Source organism: Hippopotamus amphibius, chromosome 11, assembly GCF_030028045.1.
Source record: "Hippopotamus amphibius kiboko isolate mHipAmp2 chromosome 11, mHipAmp2.hap2, whole genome shotgun sequence".
NCBI lineage: Eukaryota > Metazoa > Chordata > Mammalia > Artiodactyla > Hippopotamidae > Hippopotamus > Hippopotamus amphibius.
The window spans coordinates 83,454,073-83,476,853 of record NC_080196.1 but is presented as its reverse complement, the minus strand read 5'-3'; the positions used below and the strand labels follow the sequence as shown (position 1 = coordinate 83,476,853).

General features: G+C 35.7%; 1 protein-coding gene across 4 annotated transcripts in view; it reads right to left on the bottom strand.

Annotated features, from left to right (window-relative positions):
- Window positions 1–22,781, bottom strand: part of ANKRD12 (ankyrin repeat domain 12) — a 117,175-nt gene that overhangs the window by 71,826 nt on the left and 22,568 nt on the right. For all 4 annotated transcript variants that reach the window (XM_057700189.1, XM_057700188.1, XM_057700191.1 and 1 more), the window contains exon 2: window positions 13,080–13,217. In XM_057700189.1, coding sequence (XP_057556172.1) covers window positions 13,080–13,166 — 87 coding nt within the window. In that variant the 5' untranslated portion in view covers window positions 13,167–13,217. The remainder of the gene's footprint in view (window positions 1–13,079; window positions 13,218–22,781) is intronic.

Here is a 22,781-nt window from a genome sequence, read left to right as displayed (position 1 = left end):
TAAAAAATACTTTATGAAGGAAATTTTCAAACAGACACAAAATTAGAAAGGGTATTACAAACTACCGTTTTCCTCAATGCCCTCAAGGCCCACTTCCAACAATCATAACATGTTTTCTAACTTGTTTCATATTCCCCTTTACTTAAGTAACAGAATTTTAAAATAACAATAAAACAAAATATCTTGACTATAACAGAACTCTAAGTCTAAGATAGACATTATCACCAATAAACAAATATATAAATCAGAAAAAGCTTTCTTGATTGAATTCAGATTAGATTTTATTGATACCATGTACCCACTCATTTAGATGAAGTATCCTACCCTCATGCCTACAGAGATTACCAAGTTCACTCTTACAATCCAACATCTGAATTGGTACATACAGCACATCTAACTGGGGTATGACAACTCCTTTGGATGAACATGCTAGATAATAAGAACTAAGCCACCGGGCTTAAAAACTATGATAATAAATGATAGCTATCAAAATTACAGAGATTTTCAGAAGCAAATTAGAAGTAGACTCAGATTGCACAAGACACAAGCTTTTGGCCCAAGACAGAAAATAAATTACAGAAGGAAGAGTGGGAAGAAGAGGCATAAAAAATACTGAATTTTTAAAAAAAGTATAATTTATCAACCAAAAGATAATTCAAAAAGAGCAATAAAATAAAAATTTTAGTGAGTCTAATCATGAAAATGAGCAAGAAGAGGGTTGAAAAAAAAGAAGACTAGGACTGAGATCTAAATACAGTTCCAGAAGGGATATTAAAAAGTTACAAAAGAATGCTGTATTCTTTTTTACACAATTACAATTTTAAGGCCTGGAAAACTGTATTATTTTCTTGGAAAACATGCATTACTAAACACTGGCTCATGAAAGAAACAGAAAATCTGAACAGACCAATGATCATAGCAGACAGTAAATCTACAGCCAAAGATGTTACATCTAAAAAAGGCACCCATCCAGAAGATTTTACAAGAGATTTTAAATTAAAAGTTCAGGGAAAATATTTTTCCCATTTCATATGAACAATACTACAACGTACAAATAAGGTTAGAAGATACCCAATCCATTTTACAAGTGTGAAATAAAATTAACAGCAAAGAAGAGTAAAAGACAGAAATCATACACTAAATTGCTTATGAAATAAACGAAACAATAAACTATCCTAAATAAACTTCAATGAAACATAGTGCCTTAGAAAGATAATATATCTTAAGCAGGATTCATCCAAAGAATATAAGAATAGTTCATTATTAGAAAACCTCTTAAGACAATTCATTATATCAACAGATGATGATCGTAATAGGTGACAATAACATCTAAATAGACCCTACATTCATTCCTGATAAACCTATTAGCAAATCAGGAAGAGAATGTGACTTCCTTATGTCTTAACTGGTAAAGATTACCGAAGAATAAAAGCCTCATGTTATTTACTTCCCAGATGTAAAGGAGAATCCTCTTGAGCTGTTTTTTTCACTTCTGCTAATGAAATGGAGCTTCACAGGCATGTCTTTTGCTTGTAAGGTTATTTCATAACGTCAATTTTATTACTATTCTGGTATAGTGAGGCCAACAGATCAGGAGACCACCTCCAGTGAAAACAGAGTTTGTTACTCAAGATCCCAAGAAGAGGGAACATGCCACACCATGAGGTGCCACTGGGGAAAGCACCTAGGAGGTTCAGGAGGCAGAGGAAGGAATGTGAGCCAAAGCTTTCCCTGCAGTTTCCACAAGAAGAACATGGGAAGGCAGAGTAAGCAGGTGTAGGGTTGGCTAGCTGGCCTAACTTCAGCAGGCTCTGCGGTATAGGTGCTGTTTCTCTACTTGTCTGGTACCTGGTTCTGGGGTGATTGTTATGGCAGGGGGACAGTGGCCCAGAGTGTGAGAGCTGGATAGAGTTGGTGGTTGGGAATGACTCTGGATTGGTTGGTTTGCATATGAAAGGTGTGGTCACAAATGAGTTGTTTACTATCTCTGGGAACTGAGGAGCCCTGGGAAGGGCAGTCTCCCCAGGGTCACTTAGGCCCCAAATACCAAAGTAACAAATAAAAAGGTTAGCCAACAAAATTCGAGAGGTTTGCCTTAGAAATACAAATCTTTTGTTATTAAGAAAAGAATCTAAGAAAAACATTAAGATGTCCCTTCTCCCTTGCACTTGTGTTAGTAAAGATACTGTTCTGTGCAATAAAGCAAATTAAAAGAAATCAATTTGTTAATATGTTAAATGAAAAATGTTCACAAGAATATATCAATCTTGCTCTCCTGTGCAGTATGGTGATTAGTGTGAGTACTCGTACCAGCTACCAACTTATTTTGTTCTCTGTAAAATAAAATTGTCCTTAAAAGTATTACTTGAACAAAGTGTTTTTGTGAGAACCTTAACACTAAAAATTATTTTCAGATCTGGGGAAAGTAACTTTCAAATGAAACAGTTACTTCTGATTGTCCTGAATTTCTATATTATCAAATGGTATAACTACTCTTGTCAATTTAGGAGACAATCACTGGCATTCTTCTTTCATATCCATGACATAATAAACCTGAGTCAGACTTCTTTATTTTAAAATATTTTAAGTCTTTCTCATTTATATTAATGATTTTCTTTCAATAACCTACAACAGCTATCATACATAGCAACGAAAGTATTAATGGCAGGATGACCTTCTATCACTGCTGATATTAAACAATGTGCTGGTAGCCTTTACCAACTCAACAAGATAGAAAAAAGAAGAGATAAAAAACTTACCTAGAAAAAAAGAGAAAATTAAAAAATATATATATATAAAACCCTTGAAGGATATAAGCCAAAATGTTAAGGGCTATCTGTGGGTGACAGCATTACAGGTGTGCTGGGAGACAATTTTCTATGGTGCTCTTGCATTTCTGCACATCGTGCAAGCAGAAGCACTAAATCCCTTTGTTCTATCTTTTCAAGGATATCTGTACAGCGAAAAGCCTTGGAAGACAGACAGTGTCTCCCTCTGGAGCAAAGGGTAGATCAGATCTATTCACTGTTCACTACAGTAAATAATTTCTCCCTTTACGGCAAAGGTCAGGCAGATTTACTACCCATTAAAAAGATTTGGGGTTCCTCTCCTGTAACACAATCCACTGTATATGTAGTTGTCACCTGGCCTTCTCGCCATCCCTTTGTGAGAAATGGGGCTCACAGAACAGGAACAAATGCTGATATATGGCTACTGCTATTGCTATGAGAAAAAAACTTTCTTTCTTTGGTTGCGCTGTGTCTTAGATGCAGCAGGTGAGCTCCTTAGTTGCAGCTCATCAACCCCTTAGTTGTGGCATGCAAACTCTAAGTTGCAGTATGTATGTGGGATCTAGTGCCCTGACCAGGGATCAAACCCAGGCCCCTGCATTTGGAGCACAGTCTTAAACACTGTGCCACCAGCAAAGTCCCAAACTTTCCTTTCTATCTGACCCAGGAGTCTCATGTCTTCTGCCATAATCCATGAAACCAATTAGCTTGCAAGTGAATTGGGTAAAACCTCACATCCTTCATTTCAGACACACAAATTTCTATCTTCATTATTCTTATATATGTTTTCTAATTTTGCTACAATGAACACATTACATTACTTGAATAATAAAAGTTCTCAATTATCATGAGGATAGGAGATAATGAAGGTCTCAACTATACTGATGAAAACAACAGAACTATTTAGAAAGGTAGATGATTAACATCCACTCGCTCATACTTGATTAATTTAAGCTGGGTTTTAGCTTATCAGAAAAGGTTTATGTATTTTTTTATTTTTTTTAATTTATTTATTTTATTATTTATTGTCTGCATTGGGTCTTCGTTGCTACATGTGGGCTTTTTCTAGTTGCGGCGAGTGGGGGCTACTCTTCATTGTGGTGGCTTCTCTTCTTGTGAAGCACAGGCTCCAGGCACGCAGGCTTCAGTAGCTGTGGCACACAGGCTTAGTTGCTCTGCGGCATGTTGTATCCTCCTGGGGCAGGGATCAAACCCATATTCCCTGCATTGGCAGGTGGATTTTTAACCACAGCACCATCTAGGAAGTCCCAAACTTTCCTTTCTATCTGACCCAGGAGTTTCATGTCTTCTGCCATAATCCATGAAGCCAATTAGCTTGCAAGTGAATTGGGTAAAACCTCATATCTTTCATCTCAGACAGCAATTTCTATCTTCATTATTCTTATATGTGTTTTCTAATTTTGCTACAATGAACATGTATTACATTACCTGAATAATAAAAGTTCTTAATTATCATGTGGATAGGAGATAATGAAGGTCTGAACTATACTGATGTTGAAAAGGACAGAACAACAGTACTTAGAAAGGTAGATGATTAACATCCACCCGCTCATACTTTATTAACTGAACCTGGGTTTTAGCTTATCAAAAAAGGTTTGATAAAAGATTTTGTTTTGCAAATTATAAATACTAATTTATAGCTAAAAATGTCAGTGGAAAAATTTCTAAACTAAAATCAATGGGAAAAATATCCCAGATTAGCAGTAAAAGAATAAAATATTTCAAGAATTTTGAGTAGACATTTTTGATGAACCCCTGACTACTGTTATATTTAATATGGTAATAAAATCATTTTATATAAAAAGTGTATTGCTACAGAGTGTGATTATTATTTAAAATTATGGTCTATTTAAAAGCATTTAAAAATTAAATTTTGGTTCAGGTTTTTTAATTTAGAATCTTATAACAGCAATATCTGTGTCATATTAAGCTATAAATATGGTCTCTACATAAAGAGAACTATATATTCATTTCCAAAAAATTTATGGAAGGGAAAATTCAGCAAAAGCTAGAGATGGGCTTCAAGGCCAACCACTAAGAAAAGACAATCCTAAGAATATGCTTTGCAAATAAATAAGTGAATAAGATGGTCATGCTGCCTTCTCTCCTCCCCTCTCTTCTAACTTTATTTTGTCCTAAGAAGCAACAGTACCATGGTCTATAAGCAAGAAATCTGAAATGGAAATTATGGCCCTTCCTCTCTTAAGGTGCAAATAAACAGTCAAATATCTATTTAAAGTTGAAGAAAATTACTTTTAACATTTTTGGATGTCAAGCTGTTCAGAAATCCCAAAGCACGGCAGTAAGCACCATGCACATTGCCTCAGAAGGGCTTTTGACCGTTACCCAAACAAACATGTGATCTTGAAAAGACACTGAATAATTAAACTGAGACTGCGAACAGTTAAATATAGCCCTTTAGGTAAGCCAACTGTTAATAATTAAGGAATTTAATAGTTTGTATTTATCCTTCCTATTCATTTTATTTTACTTATTTATTGGCTGTGTTGGGTCTTCATTGCTGCGTGCGGGCTTTCTCCAGTTGCGGCAAGCAAGGGCTACTCTTCGTTGCAGTGCATAGGCTTCTCAGTGCAGTGGCTTCTCAGTGTGATGGCTCCTCTCGTTGTGGAGCACAGGCTCTAGACCCACAGGCTTCGGTAGTTGTGGCATGTGGGCTCAACAGTTGCAGTGCGCAAGCTCAGTAGTTACGGTGCATGGGCTTAGTTGCTCCAAGGTGCGTGGGATCTTCCTGGGGCAGGGATAGAACCCATGTCCCCTGCATTGGCAGGTGGATTCTTAAACACTGTGCCACCAGAGAAGTCCCTCTATTTATTTTATAAATCTAATGATTAATAAGTATTTTTAACTTACCTAAGCAATATTTTTAATAGAAATGCATTAGTAAAAAGTGTTTGCTTTTTGCTTGCCTCTATAGTTTTAAGAAATCACACTTTTATGAAGGCAATGCTCAGGACCACTGCATATTTAGTGGTAATCTTCAAAAAATAATACAAAGTACCTAGAAGAATAAAAGCTTCAACAACTTTAGCCTTATAAATTCAAATCCAAACACTAGCATCAAGTAGCTCACATGTAATTTCACAAATGCAACCTTCACTATATTTAAACATTTAGAAATAAAAGTTCTAATTCTTTACTCAAATCTAACATAGTATTCTGTCCCCACAACTCTACTGAGATCACCCTTACCTAGGTCACTGTAAAGTATCTCCACTGACAAAATCTAATGGCCTTATCTTTCCTATTCATCACTGTGGCATCTGGCATACAGACTCACTCATTTCTCTTTCCTGTGTAACTTCTGCTTCTCTCTCTGTCCTCCTTGTTCCCCATCTCCTGACTCCTAAAATATCTGAATTCCTCAGGGTATACTCTCCTCTATTCTTGCCACTCTCTTTGGGTGACATCTCCATAGCTATAGATCATTTTTCCACAAATCCTCATACATGTATTTCCAGTCTAGCTGTTCTGAGCTCTAGATGCGTATCTGTCTACTGATACTTCTACTGGATGTTCTGATGGCCAACTTAATTCACCAAGTACAAACCAAACATTCTTATCGAAACAACCTGTTCCTTTTCCTGAATGCCCTCCCCCAGGGACTAGTCCAATTAACCTCAGAGTGGACCCAGACAACTTTTTCTATACATACACAAGTAAGTTTCAGTAATTCAATGTCTTTTAGATCTGCCACTTCCCTCTATCCCCACAGCCACTGCCCACACTGCCTTCTGCTTGGATTTTTAAATAACACTCTAACTGGTCTCCATTATGGCCCTTCCCTTCTGGCTCACTGGCTATAGGATAAATTTCAAGATCTTTAGCAAGGAACACAAGGCCATAATGAACTGGTCCCTGTCTAACGCTTATCACCTATTCTCCACCCTTCACAGGCTACATCCTAACTTTGTATGCACTACTTTAACAGATTCTTGTCTTTTTTACATCTCCTGCTCAGACTACTCTTTACTCTCATTTTCCTGCTGGTCACACACTTATCTTTTCCACTATGAGACCACCCCTGAAAGCCCTAGAACTGACTGCTTCTCTCCTCTGTCCCATCACTGTACACTCAAATACTTTCATTAGTGTGCTTCCTACAACAGTAGAGAAGTTTACAAAGCTGCAGGGTCAGAAGTATGCTCACAATAACAATAAGATGTTAGCGCATCTTTCTCTCTCATTCTCTAAGGAATGTGTATTTGAGTCTTGAGACTATGTGACAAGAGATATATGAATATACAGATTGCAGAAGCAGATGAGAATTTGGTTACCTTTCTGTTAAGCCACACATTAATAATATTTGCAAAACTGTGGGAAGACATTCGGGAGCCTTTCTGAAACCTTGAAAATGTTAAAGTATGTGGGCCGAGCGATGGGATTCAGAAAGTCCTGCTTGAGCAGTGGAGGAGCTGAGGGTGCGGGGCGTAGAGCCTTCCTTATATCACCCTGTTTGGCCCTGGAGGATGACTGGTTAGCCAGAGAAGGGTAAGATTCCTCAAGGGAGGAACAACCTAAGACAGGCACAGTCGCAGAGGGGCCAACAGGGGTGGGGCACAGACCTCTAATATCTGAGAGAGGTCTCCTGCCCCCAGGGCTGTTTTGCTCTCCACCCCCAGCTCAAATCCACACCTGCTCAACTCCGACCCAGGAAGCAAACAAAGATAATTGCCTCATGTGAGGCCTTTGATTGTTTATGGGTGTAACCTGAGAATGTTAGCAGAAGAACTCAATAAAAGCAACCTGGGATGAGTCAGCAGGGCTCTTGATCGGAGAGGTCTTGAGCCTCCCCCCCCACCCCCCACTTTTCTCCTCAGTCTGTGTCTGTGTTTTCTTCAAGCTTGCGGCACCCGTCACTCACCTCTAGTTGCCGAGCTGGTCTCGGCACAAAACCAATGACACTCTTCTTGCTGATACTGCCTTGGATTACATAGTTGTGGTCCATAAAAATATATTATTAACATATAACAGTTTTACTGTTTTTTAAACCAGTTAATAAACTTAAATTTTTTCCTAGTTTTAAATTCTGATTGTGTAAATGTCAACAGACATGCCCAAATATAAAAAAGCCCTTTAGCCTGCTGAGTTATGTTGAAAAGTATCAAGGGGTCCTAAGAGCAAAACATTTCAGATGCAGAGATAGCACAACTACTTAAGAGACTTCATAAAGATTCAGACCAAGCCTTAACTGTTGATTTTTTTTTTTCAGTTGTACCATGCAGCATGTGGGATCTTTGTTCCCCGGCCAGGGATTGAACCCATGCCCGCGGCAGTGGAAGTGCAGAGTCTTAACCACTGGGCCACCAGAGAAATCCCACCGTTCATTGTTTTATTTCAAGAGTCATAGGAGATGGGGGGGACTTGAGGGAGGGTGGGGGGGAGTCGAGGGAGGGAGGGAATACGGGGATATGTGTATAAAAACAAATGATTGAACTTGGTGTACCCCCCCAAAAATAATAAATAAAAATAAAAAAAATAAAAAAAGAGTCATAGGAGAGGCACACAACACAATAAATATCCCATACAAGTTTTGTTGGATAAAATGAATAAATTAGTGAACTCACTCTCCTTAAGATTTGGCACATTAAAATACATTTGGAGAAACTTCTGTTTATAGTAGAATGAAGATACTGGTAATTTATCTCTCCAAGAAACAACTATAAAACTGTCAAAAACCATTTCAAGGCTCTAGAAATTGAACAAAAACAACAAATTGATAAGCATCTTCGAGAAGAAAAACTGCTGAACTATAGATAAGAAGAGTGAGTGTCTTTGGCATTCTTGCCTGGGGCTCTTTTCATTCCCTGGCTAATACTTAGTTTTCATGAAGTAGTTCCAGGGTGGGACTGGCAATGAAAACCAGCATCTTTGCTGCCAGAGAGTGGACTTGAATTGACACAGAAGGCCAAAACCTCACCACCCAGTCACTCTGTTGATAAAAAAAAGCAAACAGGGTAGGAAATAAAGGGAGTGGGGGAAAAAAAACAAAGTTGTATTAGCCTAAGGTTGTGGTCCTACTGTGAGGAAGCAATGGCCAGTAGACAAGCCATAAATTTAACAGGGAGACTGTAGAAATCAAAGAGTCATGGGGGTGCTACATAAGACAGCCACTCAACCCTGGCTGACAGGGAAGCTAGGTAAGTATGTGGGGAAGACCTGAGAAGGGCTAAGCTCTACACAGAGACTTCACATGCAGGGAGGTCTGCAAGGGTCCAAGCTCTCTACACCATCCTTAGTCAACAAGGAGCCTGAACACAGGAGGGAAGACCTGGGCGAGCCCAAAGGAAAGTAAATGCAAGGGCAGATATGAAAAATGCCTGAACATTGAACACACTTCCAGTACACATGCAAATCTATCAGTGGAAGGTGGAAGCCTTAATGGCTCACAGTGTTTGAGCACAACCTCTGACCCACTAATGGCTACTAACTAATCCATGTAGGTATGGGGCAACCCCTAGAAAGCAAGACTAAACAAACAACCCCCCCCCCCCAAAACTAGACACCGATTGTTGTGACAAAGTAACGAACACTGCAAAACCTCACATTTTTACTAAAAGCAAACAAACAAAAACTAGCAACAGTTAACAACTCTTAGGTGGGAAACAATGAGAATTCAGAGCTGCTATAATATATGACCTAAACCATCCAGTTTTCAATAAAAATTAAGACAGGTGGCAGAGCAAGCAAAAATGTATTCAACAGAATCTTCTTTGAGTGGGCCAAGATACTAGGTTTGACAAAGATTGTAAAGTAGCTATTATAAAGATAGATAGAAAGAAAACAATGTTTAAAGAATTAAAGTATGACAACACTGACTTATCAAATAGAGAATATGAATAAAGAAAAATTACAAAGAAAGCCAAATAGAAATACTGGATTGGAAAAGTAAAGTGATTGAAAATGTATTAGCTGTGTTCAACAGCAGATGTGAGATGGCAAAAACAAACAAAAATCAATAAATTAAACACCCCAAATTTCATGAAAACCATTAATGTACAGATCCAAGTAACAACAAATCCCAGACAGAACAATCACAAAGGGATCCTAAACACATTACAGTCAAATTATTTAAAGACAAGAGAAAACAGCAATGGAAAAAATTCATCACAATTAACAGCTGACCTCATCAGAAAAACTTAAAACAAAAAAGAAGTGGGATGACAATCTACTAAAAGGAAAAGTCAAATATGAATTCTATATCCAAGAAAACAAAGGCAAACAGTCATACTGTAGAATTCCATTTATATGAAATATTCAGAATAGAAAAATCTATTACAGACAGACATAAATTTATTTGCTATCGAGGGCTGTGAGAGTCTGGCGATAGAATGTGGAGTGACTGCGAATGGGTACACAGGGTTTCCTTTTCAGGCGAAAATGTCCTAAAATTGATGGAGGTGATGATTGCACAACTCTGCAAATATATTAAAAACTAATGAATTTTACATCTTAAATGAGTAAATTGTATGGTATGTGAATTATATCTCAAAAAACCTGTTTTTTAAAAATGGCAAAATCAGGACTTCCCTGGTGGTCCAGTGGTTAAGACTCTGCTTTTCAATGCAGAGGACATGGGTTCGATCCCTGTCAGGGAACTAAGATTCCACATGCTGTGGGGCAACTAAGCCTGCATGCTGCAACTACTGAGCATGTGAGCCACAACTATAGAGCCCACGTGCTCTGGAGCCTGCACACCACAACTACTGAGCTCAAGTGCCACAACTAGAGAAGCCCATGTGCTGCAACAAAGAACCCACGCACTGCAACAAAAGATCCCACGTCACAATGAAGATCCTGCATGCTGCAACTAAGACCCAACGCAGCCAAAAACAAAAATAAATAAATTTTAAAAAATGGCAAAATCAGAATACTCCTAGATCAATGAACACTGAGAGGAACCACAGCTGAAGATCTGTCTATACAGTAAATACTAAGGAAAATTCTTATAGACTGTAAGAAAATGATACCAGACAGTAACCTGAATTCAAAGGAAGAAACGAAGAGTGCCAAAACAGGTAAATTTGTAGGTAAAAACAAAGAACTATATAAATATATATTTCTCTTTCTCTTATTTCTTTAAAAATAAGACTGTATTAGACAATAATTATAACATTCTGTTGCTGGGTTAATAACAAATGTAGATATAATCTACATTACACACATACAAAGGAAGGGAAGGTAATGGAGCTATACTGGAGCAAAGTTGCTATATTTTACTGGATTTAACTCAATATTAACCTATAGTAATTAGCATGCACATATAATCCCTAGATCAACATTTTAAGAATATAATTTAAGAAACACAGTTTTAAAAAATTATAGAAATTTAAATAGCACACTAAAAAATATTTTTTTAAAAAAGGCAGCAAAAGATGGGAGAGAAAAAAGACCTGAAACAAAAGAACAAAGAGCAAAACAGCACATATAAATCCAACTTTATCAATAATTACATTACATATGAGTGGATTAAACACTGCAATCAAAAGCAGAGACTGCCAGTGCAATCAGGCAAGAAAAGGAAATAAAAGTGTTCATATTGAAAAAGAAGTTAAATTATTTCTATAAGTAAATGACATAATCCTATATGTAGAAAATCCTAAGGAATCCATAAACTTTTAGAATCAATAAATGAGTTCAGTAAGGTCACAGAATACAAGATCAATATACAAAAGCATTTGCATTTCTATATATTAGCAGTGAAAAATCCAAAATGAAATTATCTACAATGGCATCCAAAAGAATATTAATAATTTAACAATAAAAGTGCAAGATTTGCACACTGAAAACTACAAAGCATTAGTCAGGGAAACTGAAAAATCTAAATAAATGGAGAGAGATCCTGTGGTGATGGACTGGAAGACATACTGCTAAAGATGACAATACTATTCAAAGTGATCTAAAGATTCAATAAAATACCTATAAAAATTTCAGCAAGCTAATCCCAAAATTTATATGGAAATGAAAAGGCCCCTAAATAGCCAAAAGAACTTTTGAAAAGAACAAAGTTGAAAACTTACGTGTTCTGATTTTGAAAGCAGATTTGGCATTGCTTGGGCTTTGGGGTGGGAACAAGGACACATTGCAAATGGGCATAAGGATCTTTTAACAATGATGGAAATGGTCTAAACTGCACTGTGATGATGGTTGCACTACCCTATAAACTTACTAAAATCACTGAACTGTATGGTACATGGATAAATTTTATGGTATATAAATTATACCTCAATAAAGCTGTTAAAAAAAGATTTGTACATGAATGTTTACAGAATCTTTATTCATATTATCCAGAAACTGGAAACATTTCAAATGTCCTTCAACAAGAGAATGGCTTAGGGGAAGAAAAAAACCTAAAAGAAAGAAAAGAAAAATCAAAAGAAAGAAAAATTCAAAGATACTGTATAAAACTAACTAGATAAAGGAGAGACTGGAGATAGTGAAACCAGTTAGCAGACAACTGCAGAAGACTAAATAAAGGTTTTAAAGGTCTAAATTAAATAGGAAGAGGGATAGATGTAAAAGGGCAGAATCATGGGTCACTGTCAATTACTAATAATAAACAACAAAACATTTATTGAGCACTTACTTTGTACCAAGCATTGTATTAAGTACAAAACTTAAGTTATTTCACTATCACAACAATTCTATAAAGTACTACTGTCCTCTATTAGAGATACACTGAGGTTAGAAAAGTTACGTAATCTTATCCAAAGTTATAGACGTGAAAAACTGAACAGCTACTATATATGTGTATTTCACTACCAGAGGTCAGGGGGAAATGATAAATGATTGTGAGGTCTTGGATCCCCCACGCCATGGTTAATTCTCAAGTAATTGTGCATCTTAGTAATTTTGTTATCTTAGGGAATGAAAAACAATCTCACCCCCAGGATCTGGTAACCACACTGCTTTTTATTTTATGAGTAATTACAAAAAATACTAAATCATGGGAATTCCCTGGTTGTCCAGTGGTTAGGACTCTGTACTTTCACTAACGAGGGCCGGGTTCAATCAGGGAACTAAGATCCCACAGTCCACTGGGCAGAGACAAAATAAAAGTAAAATAAAGTAAAATAAAATAAATAAAAGTTACAATTACAAAAGTTTTAAATAAATAAGTACAGATAGAAAAAAGAATAAAATAAAAAAAAAAATAAGTACAGATAGATAAATAAATAGATAAAAATACTAAACCAGGAGTCTTTTTCACAATTTCCAAAGAGTTAACAAATCTTTAGCATAATCATATACCTTTCTTCCATATGGTTTTTCTACCATATTGCTGTCACTGTCAGAATTTTCACTCTGAACTGGTTTTGTGAACCCAGATTTGGGCATCTTACAGCTGTTCAGCTAGCTTCTTCTTTTATCAGTCTTCTCATCCTGGATCTGCAAAGAATGGATATATAAGAGTTATTTATATACATATGCAATAAAACCTACTTAAAGTTTATGCACCACAATGAGTGCAATTTGGTTTCCTCCATGTCTCTATAAGATAAATTTATTTTCTCAGAGAGGCTATCCTAGCCTAAAATAAGTTTTTATTTAACAATTCAAGCTTCTAATTAAAGTTCTCTTGTGCAAGTCCATTCAGCTCGTCACTGAAAAGAAAAAAACAGAACTACTTTTATACTTCTTTCCATCTTCTCTAGACTAGTATCTAATCTCCAGCTTTTTGGATAACTAGCAGCAGTCCAAGTGGAAGCAAAGTGTTTATCAACCCACCTAGCATGGCTCCAGTGGCAGAAGCTCCTAACAGATTCTCTGGAAGTTCTGCATTGGTCCAGAAATTATTTCTAAAGACTCAACCAAGAACGTGATAGGTTTGATTGGTAATTTTACAACTAATTTTATTTTAAATTAAATTAAATTAAATTAAATTAAATTAAATTAAAGTCCTTACTACTTAAAATCCCCAGTGTGGTTTATTTTCATTCACTGAACTCCCAGACATCCCCAAGTATTTAGTCATTCTATCAACCTAGTCACTGGTTTAATCCTTATCATACTATACCGTAATTATCACTTTATATATCACTTTCTTTCCAACTTGTTCAGCCTTCTGTCTCCTGCTCTACAAGCTGATTTAACAGGTCAAAGAGCCTCTTAGAAGCTTTTGCTTGACAGATTCAGAAAAAAAATCCCAAAAATGTGAGTTTTACATATAAAAGGGTTAGCCATGTGGCTAGACCTGTGTTGCTGTCTGATGACCTATTAGCCACATGTGGTTGTTGAAAAGTTAAATTAATTAGTCGCTACCACACTACACAGTGCATCTGTATAGTCTGCACTATTATCTATTCTATGACCACAGAAAGCTCTACTGTGTAGCACTGGGCTAGACTGAGGCTATGGGCCAACAGGAATAGGACCTGGGCTACAACAACAAACAGAATGACTGACAAGCCTAATTTGAACTACTTCATGCTATAAATTTCCTATAAATGGGTATCATAGATCTAAGTAAGCTACATTCTAGGATCTATATGAATTATTTAAACTCAGACATCCTGAACAGAAAATTAGTAAAATCTGCATTCTTCAAACTGTTCTACTGGTGCTTTAAAATTTGTTTGGTTTCAACTGAAACAAAACCACACCCTTAAATGAACTGAGTTAACTGGTAAATTATTAAAACTAGTTTAAATGAATCCGAATGTAGCCAAATTAGAGTATATTGCAATACAAAAAAACTGCAAGAGTTCAAATAGTTCAAATCTTTCATCTTACAGAGGAGAAAAACTTGAAAAAAGGAAAATTTCTGACACTACAGAGAAGAGGCAAAGTTTCCCTTGGGGTCATTTAACTGTTTCTACTATTACCATATAAATAGAATCATTTAACCTTAGCAGTGTCCTCAAAGCCATTCCTATGTAAAGCTTAAAGAGTTACAAGTCATATATAAACAGAAAAATTGACTCAAAAGCAAAACTGAGGTGCACAGTATCAACAGGCATTAACCTAGGCGAGACTATGAAGACAAAGCAGTACCTCCTTTGTAGATCAAGCAAAACAAGTCACTGGTGAATGAAGGAATGTCATGAATATTTTTTGAGAAAATATCACACTAGGTAAATTAAAATTCAACATTTAAAAAATACAAATAACCCAACAGAAGGCAGAAAAAGAAATACTGAGGAATGAAAAACAGAAGGAACAAACAGAACAGTAATAAAATGAAAGACCTAATCCAAACATAATAATTATGTAAAATGCAAATGTTAAACACACCAATTAAAAGACAGAAATTGTCAGAGGAGAGGGAAAAAATGACCAAACAATATACTACTAACAAGAAATTCACGTCAAAATAATGGTATGAGTAGGTTAAAAGTAAAAGAATGGGGAAAAAAAGTAAAAGAAAGGAAGAAGACATGCCATGCAACCATAATCAAAGCTGGAGTAACTATATTAATATCAGACAAAACAGGTCTCAAAGCAAAGAGGGACATTACATATTATATACTGATAAAAGGACCAGTTCACTAAACGTGTATGTAAGTAGCAACAGAGCTTCAAAGTACAGGAAGCAAAAACCGACAAAACTGACAGAATAAATAAACAAATTGATAGTTACAGCTGGAGGCTTCAACTACTGCCTCAGTAAGATAGAAAATCAACAAGGATATAAAAGAACTGAAAAAATGCCACCGATTTGAATTGACTGGATCTAACTGACGTTTATAGAAAAATGTGCACAACAAACAGAATACTCATTCTTTTCAAGGGCACACAATATTCAGCAAGCTAGGCCACATCATGGATCACAAACGTTAATAAATCTAAAATAATTAAAATCATACAAAGTTTGTTCTCACACAAGAAAGAAATTAAACAAGAATCAATTATATAAAGATAACAAGAGGTTCCCTGGTGGTGCAGTGGTTAAGAATCCACCTGCCAACGCAGGGGACACGGGTTTGAGCCCTGGTCCCCAAAGATCCTACATGCCATGAAGCAACTACACCCATGCACCACAACTACAGAGCCTGCGCTCTACAGCCCACAAGCCACAACTACTGAGCCCGTGTGCCACAACTACTGAAGCCCGAACCCTAGAGCCCAAATTCCGCAACAAGAGAAGCCACCCCAATGAGAAGCCCGCACACTGCCACAAAGAGTAGCCCCTGCTCATCACGACTAGAAAAAGCCCACAAGCAGCAACAAAGTCCCAATGCAGCAAATATATTTTTTAAAAAGAACGATAACAAGAACATATCCAAATTAAAAAGCAAAGAAAAATTAATGAGGCTAAAAACTGATTCTTTAAAAAGTAAATAAATAAAATTTATAAACCTCTTAGTCAGACCTACTAGAAATAAAAGAGAGAAGACCTATCAAAATCAACAATGAAAGAGGGAACATCACTACAGATCGTATAAATACATAAAGGATAATGAGGGAACATTACAAGCTTTATACAAATAAATTCAACAAATTAAATGAAACAGACAAATTCCGTCAAAGGCATGCACTACCAAAACTCACTGAAGAAAACAATCTCAATAACTTGATACTTATTAAAGAACTTGATTTTGTATTTAGAAACAAAGAAAATTCCAGGCCCAGATGGCATCAATGATGAACTCTACAAAACACACGTATAAGAAACAATACCAATTCTACACAAACTATCCTGAAAAGGAAAGAGAACATATTTTATGAGGCCATAACCTGATAGCAAAACCAGAAGTCTTTTACAAGAAAACTACAGATCAATATACCTCATAATCACATAACAAAATCGTCAACAAAATATTAGTAAATCAAATCCAACTATATAAAAAAGGGTAACACATCATGACCAAGTGGGATTTATATCAGGAATTTGAGGTCAGCTTAATGTTTGAAAATTGATCTATATAATTCACTGTATTAACAGACTAAGAGGAAAAAATAAATAACCATCTCAATAGATACAGAAAAAGCCTTTGATAAAATTGAATATCCAAAAGAAAAAACAGCAACAAAAATTTAATACCCATTAGTGACAAAACTCTCAGCAAACCAGTAATAGAACACAACGTGAATACTTTCTCTCTCCTACGATCAACAATGAAGCAAGGATGTCTGCTCTCATCACTATTCCCCCCAGCTTTATTGAGGTATAATTGACAAAGACTGTATATATTTAAGGTGTACTATATGACGATTTGATAAACATATACATTGTGAAAGTGTTATTTAGCACAATCAAGTTAATTAACATACCCATCTCCTCAGAGTTAGCATTTTCTGTGTGTGTGGTGAGAACACTTAAAATCTACCCTCAGCAAATTTAAAGCATACAATACAGTATTACAGTATTATTAACCATTGTCACCACACCATACACTAGGTCCCCAGAACTTATTCATCTTATAACTGAAAGTTCTTACCCTTTGACCAGCATCTCGCTGTTTCCCCCACTCCCAAGCCTCTGGCAACCACCACTCTACTCCCTGCTTCTGTGAATTTAACATTTTTAGATTTCACACATAAGTGAGATCACACAGTATTTATCTTTCCATCTGCCTTATTTCACTTACTTAGCATGCCCTCCCTGTTCAACCCTGTTGTGACAAACAGCAGGATATTCTTTTTTTTAATTGCTGAATAATATCCCATTGTAAATATATATATAGTTGACCCTTGAACAACAAAGGTTTTAACTGCAAGGATCCATTTGTAAGCAGATGTTTCTCTTTTTCTTTTTAAATTTATTTTTCGGCCATGCCTCGAGCCTTGTGGGACCTTAGTTATCCCACCAGGCCCCCTGCAGTGAAAGCACTGAGTCATCTAACCACTGGACAATCGGGGAATTCCCAAGGATTTTTTTCAATAAATACATCCTCCATTACTACACGATCCGTGGTTGGTTCAATCCAAGGATGTGGAACTGCAGACACAGAGTGCCAAACGTAAAGTCACGTGCAGATTTTTGTTGCACAGAGGACTGGCATTCCTAACTCTCATATTGTTCAAGGGTCAACATTTTCTTCATCCTGTCATCCAGCAGCAGACACTGAGGTTGATTCTATACCCTGGCTATTTCAAATAATGGTGCAACAAACATGGGAGTACAGATAATTTCATTTCCTTTGGAGATATACCTGAAAGCAGGATTGTTGGGTCAGATGGCAGTTCTACTTTCAGTTTTCTGAGGAACCTCCACACTGTTTTCCATAGTGGCTGCGCCAATTTACATTCTTACCAACAGTGTGCAAGGGACCCCTTTTGCCACACCCTTACCATCTCTTACTATCTTCTGTCCTTTTGCTTTCTGGTAACAGCCATCCTAAGAGGCATGAGACATATCTCATTGTGGTTTTGATCTGCATTTCTCTTATGATTAGTGATGTTGTACACATTTTCATATACTCAGCCCTCCATATGTTTTCTTTGGAAAGATGTCTGTTCAGGTCCTTTGTCCATTTTTTAATCTTTTTTTTTTTTTTTTGGCCACTGACTTGCATGGGTTCTGTATTTTTTTTGGATATTAACCCCTTATCAGATGTATGTTTTGCAAATATTTTTCTCCCATTCCATAGGTTACCTTTTCATTTTGTTTCCTTTGCTGTGCAAAAGGTTTTTTATTTGATGCAGTCCCACTTATTTTTATTTTTGTTGCCTGTGCTTTGGGTGTCATATCCATAAAATCACTGCTAAGACCAATGTCAAGGAGCTTTTTTCCCGATTTTTTTAGTAGGAATTTTATGGCTTCAGGCCTTGCATTTAAGTTTTCAATCTATTTCAAGTCAATTTTTGTGTATGATGAGTCCAATTTCATTCTTTTGCATGTGGATATCCACTTTTCCCAGCACCATTTATTGAAAAAACTATCTTTCCCCCATTTTGAGTTCTTGTCAAAGACTAGTTGACTGTATATGCATGGGTTATTTCTGGGCTCTTTATTCTGTTCCATTGGTCTGTATCTCTCTTTACACGAGTACCATACTGTTTTGATTACTATAGCTTTGTAGTATAGTTTAAAATCTGGCCGTGCGATGCCCCAGCTTGGTTATTCTTTTTCAAGATTGCTCTGGCTATTCGAAGTCTCTTATGGTTCCACATGAATTGTTTTTTCTACTTCTGTGAAAAACACCATGAGAATTTTGATAGAGACTGCAGTGAATCTATAGATTGCTTTTGGTAGTACGAGACATTTAATACTACCAACCCTTCTTGATTAATGAACACATTGGATATCTTTTTATTTATTCATGTCTTTAATTTCTTTCATCAATGTCTCATACTTTTCAGTGTACAAACCTTCTACCTCCTTAGTTAAATTTATTCCTAAATATTTTATTCTTTTTGATGCTATCATCAATGTGATTTTTTCCATAATTTCTTTTTCATAAAATTCATTGTTAGTGTATATAAAGGCAATTGCTTTTCATATGTTGATTTTGTATCTGGCAACTTTACTGAATTTATTAGCTCAACAATTTTTTTGGTGGAGTCTTTACAGCTTTTTATGTTATTTACAGAGGCAATGTAACTTCTTCCTTTTTGATTTGGATGTCTTTTATCTCTTTTTCTTGCCTAACTGCTCTGCCTAGGACTTCCAGTACTATATATTGAATAGAAGAGGTGAGAGTGGACAACCTTGTTTTGTTGCTGATTTTTGAGGACAAGCTACAGCTTCTCACTGTTGACTATGATGTTACCTGTGGGTTTGTTATATATGGCCTTTATTATATTACATTCCTTCTACACCTAATTTGTTAAGAGTTTTTACCATGAAAGGATGTTGAATTCTGTCAAAAACCTTTTTCTGCATCTATTGAGATGATCGCGCCACCTCTATTCAAAACTGTAGCTACTGGTGGCCCTAACAAGTTCAATAAGGCAAGAAAAAGAAAGGTACACAGCTTAGAAAGAAGAAGTAAAGGAGGTCTTATTTCTGGATGACATGATCATCAATGACGACAAAGGCAAGGTATCTATAAAGAGACTTAAAATTTATAAGTAAGCATAGGAAGGACAAAGGATACACAGTCAATATGTGAAAATTGTTTCTATATACTAGCAACAAAAAGTTAGATACTGAAATTAAAATACAACTTACAACAGTATCACAAACACTAAATCTTTAGAGATAAATATAACAAAATATGTTTAAGGCTACATAGTGACAAAAAACACTGCTGAAAGAAATTAAAGGCCTAAATAAATGGATATACTATGTTTATATGGATTACAAGACTCAATAAGATGTCATTTCTCCCCAAACTGATTTATAAACTCAATGCAACCCTAGTCAAAGTCTCAGGATATTTCTTTAATAGAAATTGACAAACTGTTTCTATAACGTATATGAAAATGCTAAGGACCCAAAAAATTCCAAATAATTTTGGAAAAAAAATAAATTAATGGACATACATTACTTGATTTCACTATAAAGATACAGTAAGCAACAAAGTGTTTACTGGTATAAAGATAGATTTACAGATTAATGAGACAGAATGCAAAGTATAGAAATAGACTTGTACATATATGTCCAACTAGTTTTCAAAAAGGCTGCCGCCCATGCAATTCACTGAGGAAAAGATATATTCTTTTCAACAAATGGTGCTGGAACAACTATATCTCTGTATGCAAAAACAAACAAACAAAAAAAAACTTTCACCCTTACCTCACTCCATAGAGAAATATTACCTCAAAATGCATCACATACCTAAATGTATACAATGAAGTTATACATTTTCTAGCAGAAAACATAGGAAAATATTTTAGTGATCCTGGGTTAGACAAAGATTTCTTTTAAATAGGCTATGAAAACAGAAACTATAAAAGGAAAAATATGGGTAAGTGAGACTTCACAAAGCTAACTCTTGTTCTTTAATGACACCGTTAAGCAAATGAAAAGCAAGACATATAGGGAGAAAATACTTGCAAATTATGTCTTTATTAAGGACTTATATCCAGAATATATAAATAATGCTTACAAATCATTAAGAAGATAATCCAATTTTAAAAGGAACAAAAGATTTAAACAGTTCATCAAAGAATATATAATTAATGGCAAATAAGCAAAGAAAAAGATGCTCAACTTTGTTAGTCACCAGGAAAATAATGAGATGCCACCATACATCCACGAGAATGGCTAAAATTTAAAGAGTAAGGAAGATCAAGTGTTGGTGAAGATGCACACTGCCAAGGCAAAGCAGTACAGCCGCTTTACAAGTGAAAATAGTTGGTGGTATCTTACCGTGGCTAAGAATTATTCTTTTCTTCCATCCTTTGTATCATAGTCTTGGTGACTATTACACTGCTCGTTTTTCAACCTCCTTACCTTAAGACTGCACAGAGGCATCAATACTTGTTAAGGGCCAACCGTCTGCAAGCTCTATGACAGACTTTGCTATCTAACAGCTCTAGGAAACAGTTAAAAGCTTTGATTCTACCTTTTCAAAGGTGTTTCTTCCTTTACAATAAATACATTCTTGCTCCTTACAGACTAGGAGTCTATGTATTCATCTAACAGCACCTCACTTCCAGGGCTGACCGTCCACAGATGTATGCTATTACATTCAAGGCTTTTGCACTCTACTTAGTCACCACAGTAAAATACATCTTCTGCTAAAACAAAGTAACCCAACATTCTCTTGTTTCTGTTTTTTTTTTAATGGTGTTCCTGTTTGTGATCATTCAAGGGATACTAAAAAAATACTTTTAATAGTATTGCTATCTGAATAATTTTGTTTGTAATGAAGGTAAAATATTCTAGTTGCTATTCAGAGGTACCAAGTTAGCATATACCGGTACATCAAAAACTCTAGTGTAAACTAAACATTGGATGAAGGAGTTGCATATATGCCATTTTTTTTTAGCATAAGCATGTTAAGAACAAAGGTGTTTTTTTAAACTCAGTCAAAATTACACCAAAAACTTCTTAAATTTCTTTCATAGTGGGGAGTAATGGATGGGTGAATATTTCTGGTTGGTTAATATCATCACCCTGAACCATCTATATATTCAGTATTATCTTCCACTGTTCCTCCTTCCTACATGCATGCTACTCTCAAAAACACATTTAGAAATTTCACAGCTCTCTAATGGTCACAGAATCTGTACTTAATACCAGTTAACTCACATCACTTGATTATTAGTCAAAAAAATCGAATCCATGACAACTTAAACTTATCAAGCAAATAAGTGGTAGTGGTTCCAGATGTCCTCAATGAAAAAATTTCCCACAGTGCTGCACATTTAGTAGGTCTGAAACAGACTCAAGAATTTGTATTTTCAATGAATATTCCAGCAGTTCTTATCATTAGGAAAATCTGAAAAACAACTTAAATGAAGGAGCATTTTTAATGATATAAAAGATCTCAGAAAAAAACTGGCTTAGGCTAATTTAAAATAGGGGATTTTCCCTACCATATTAAACACAATGTGTATATATGTGGGTGTATGGGGTACCATCTAATTTAAAATAAGCACATTAGGCAGCCTGATAGTTTCATTAAAAACAAAACAAAACATTTTACTATTATTTCCTTTTTTCACAGGATGATAACTCTTTGGGAAAGTATTTTAACTTACAATGAAATGGATCCTAAAGAGCATTCAAACACTAGTATCATATTTAGTTTGTTCCTCTACTGATTGTTAGTTATGTTATAAACACTCCATAGCTTTCTTCTCCTAGATTTATCCGCTTCCGTCTTTCATGGGAAGTTTATAGAGCAACTATTAGTTTCTTGTCACTGCCTATTAATTATAACATTTAATAGTGGCTTCTCTGGAAGTCTATTTTCTCCTCTACTCTAGACAGACAATTTTTCTTAGTTATTGCCTTCTGTAGATTTTTAAGTCTGAAACAATCTCAACAGAAGCTTACAAACCATAGTTAATATTTCTTTCTTTTAGATTATAGGTAGAAAATGATTTGTTTTACCCAATGCTTTACATTTAAATACAACTTTAAACAGTATTTTCTAAACTGACCTTTCAAAGCCT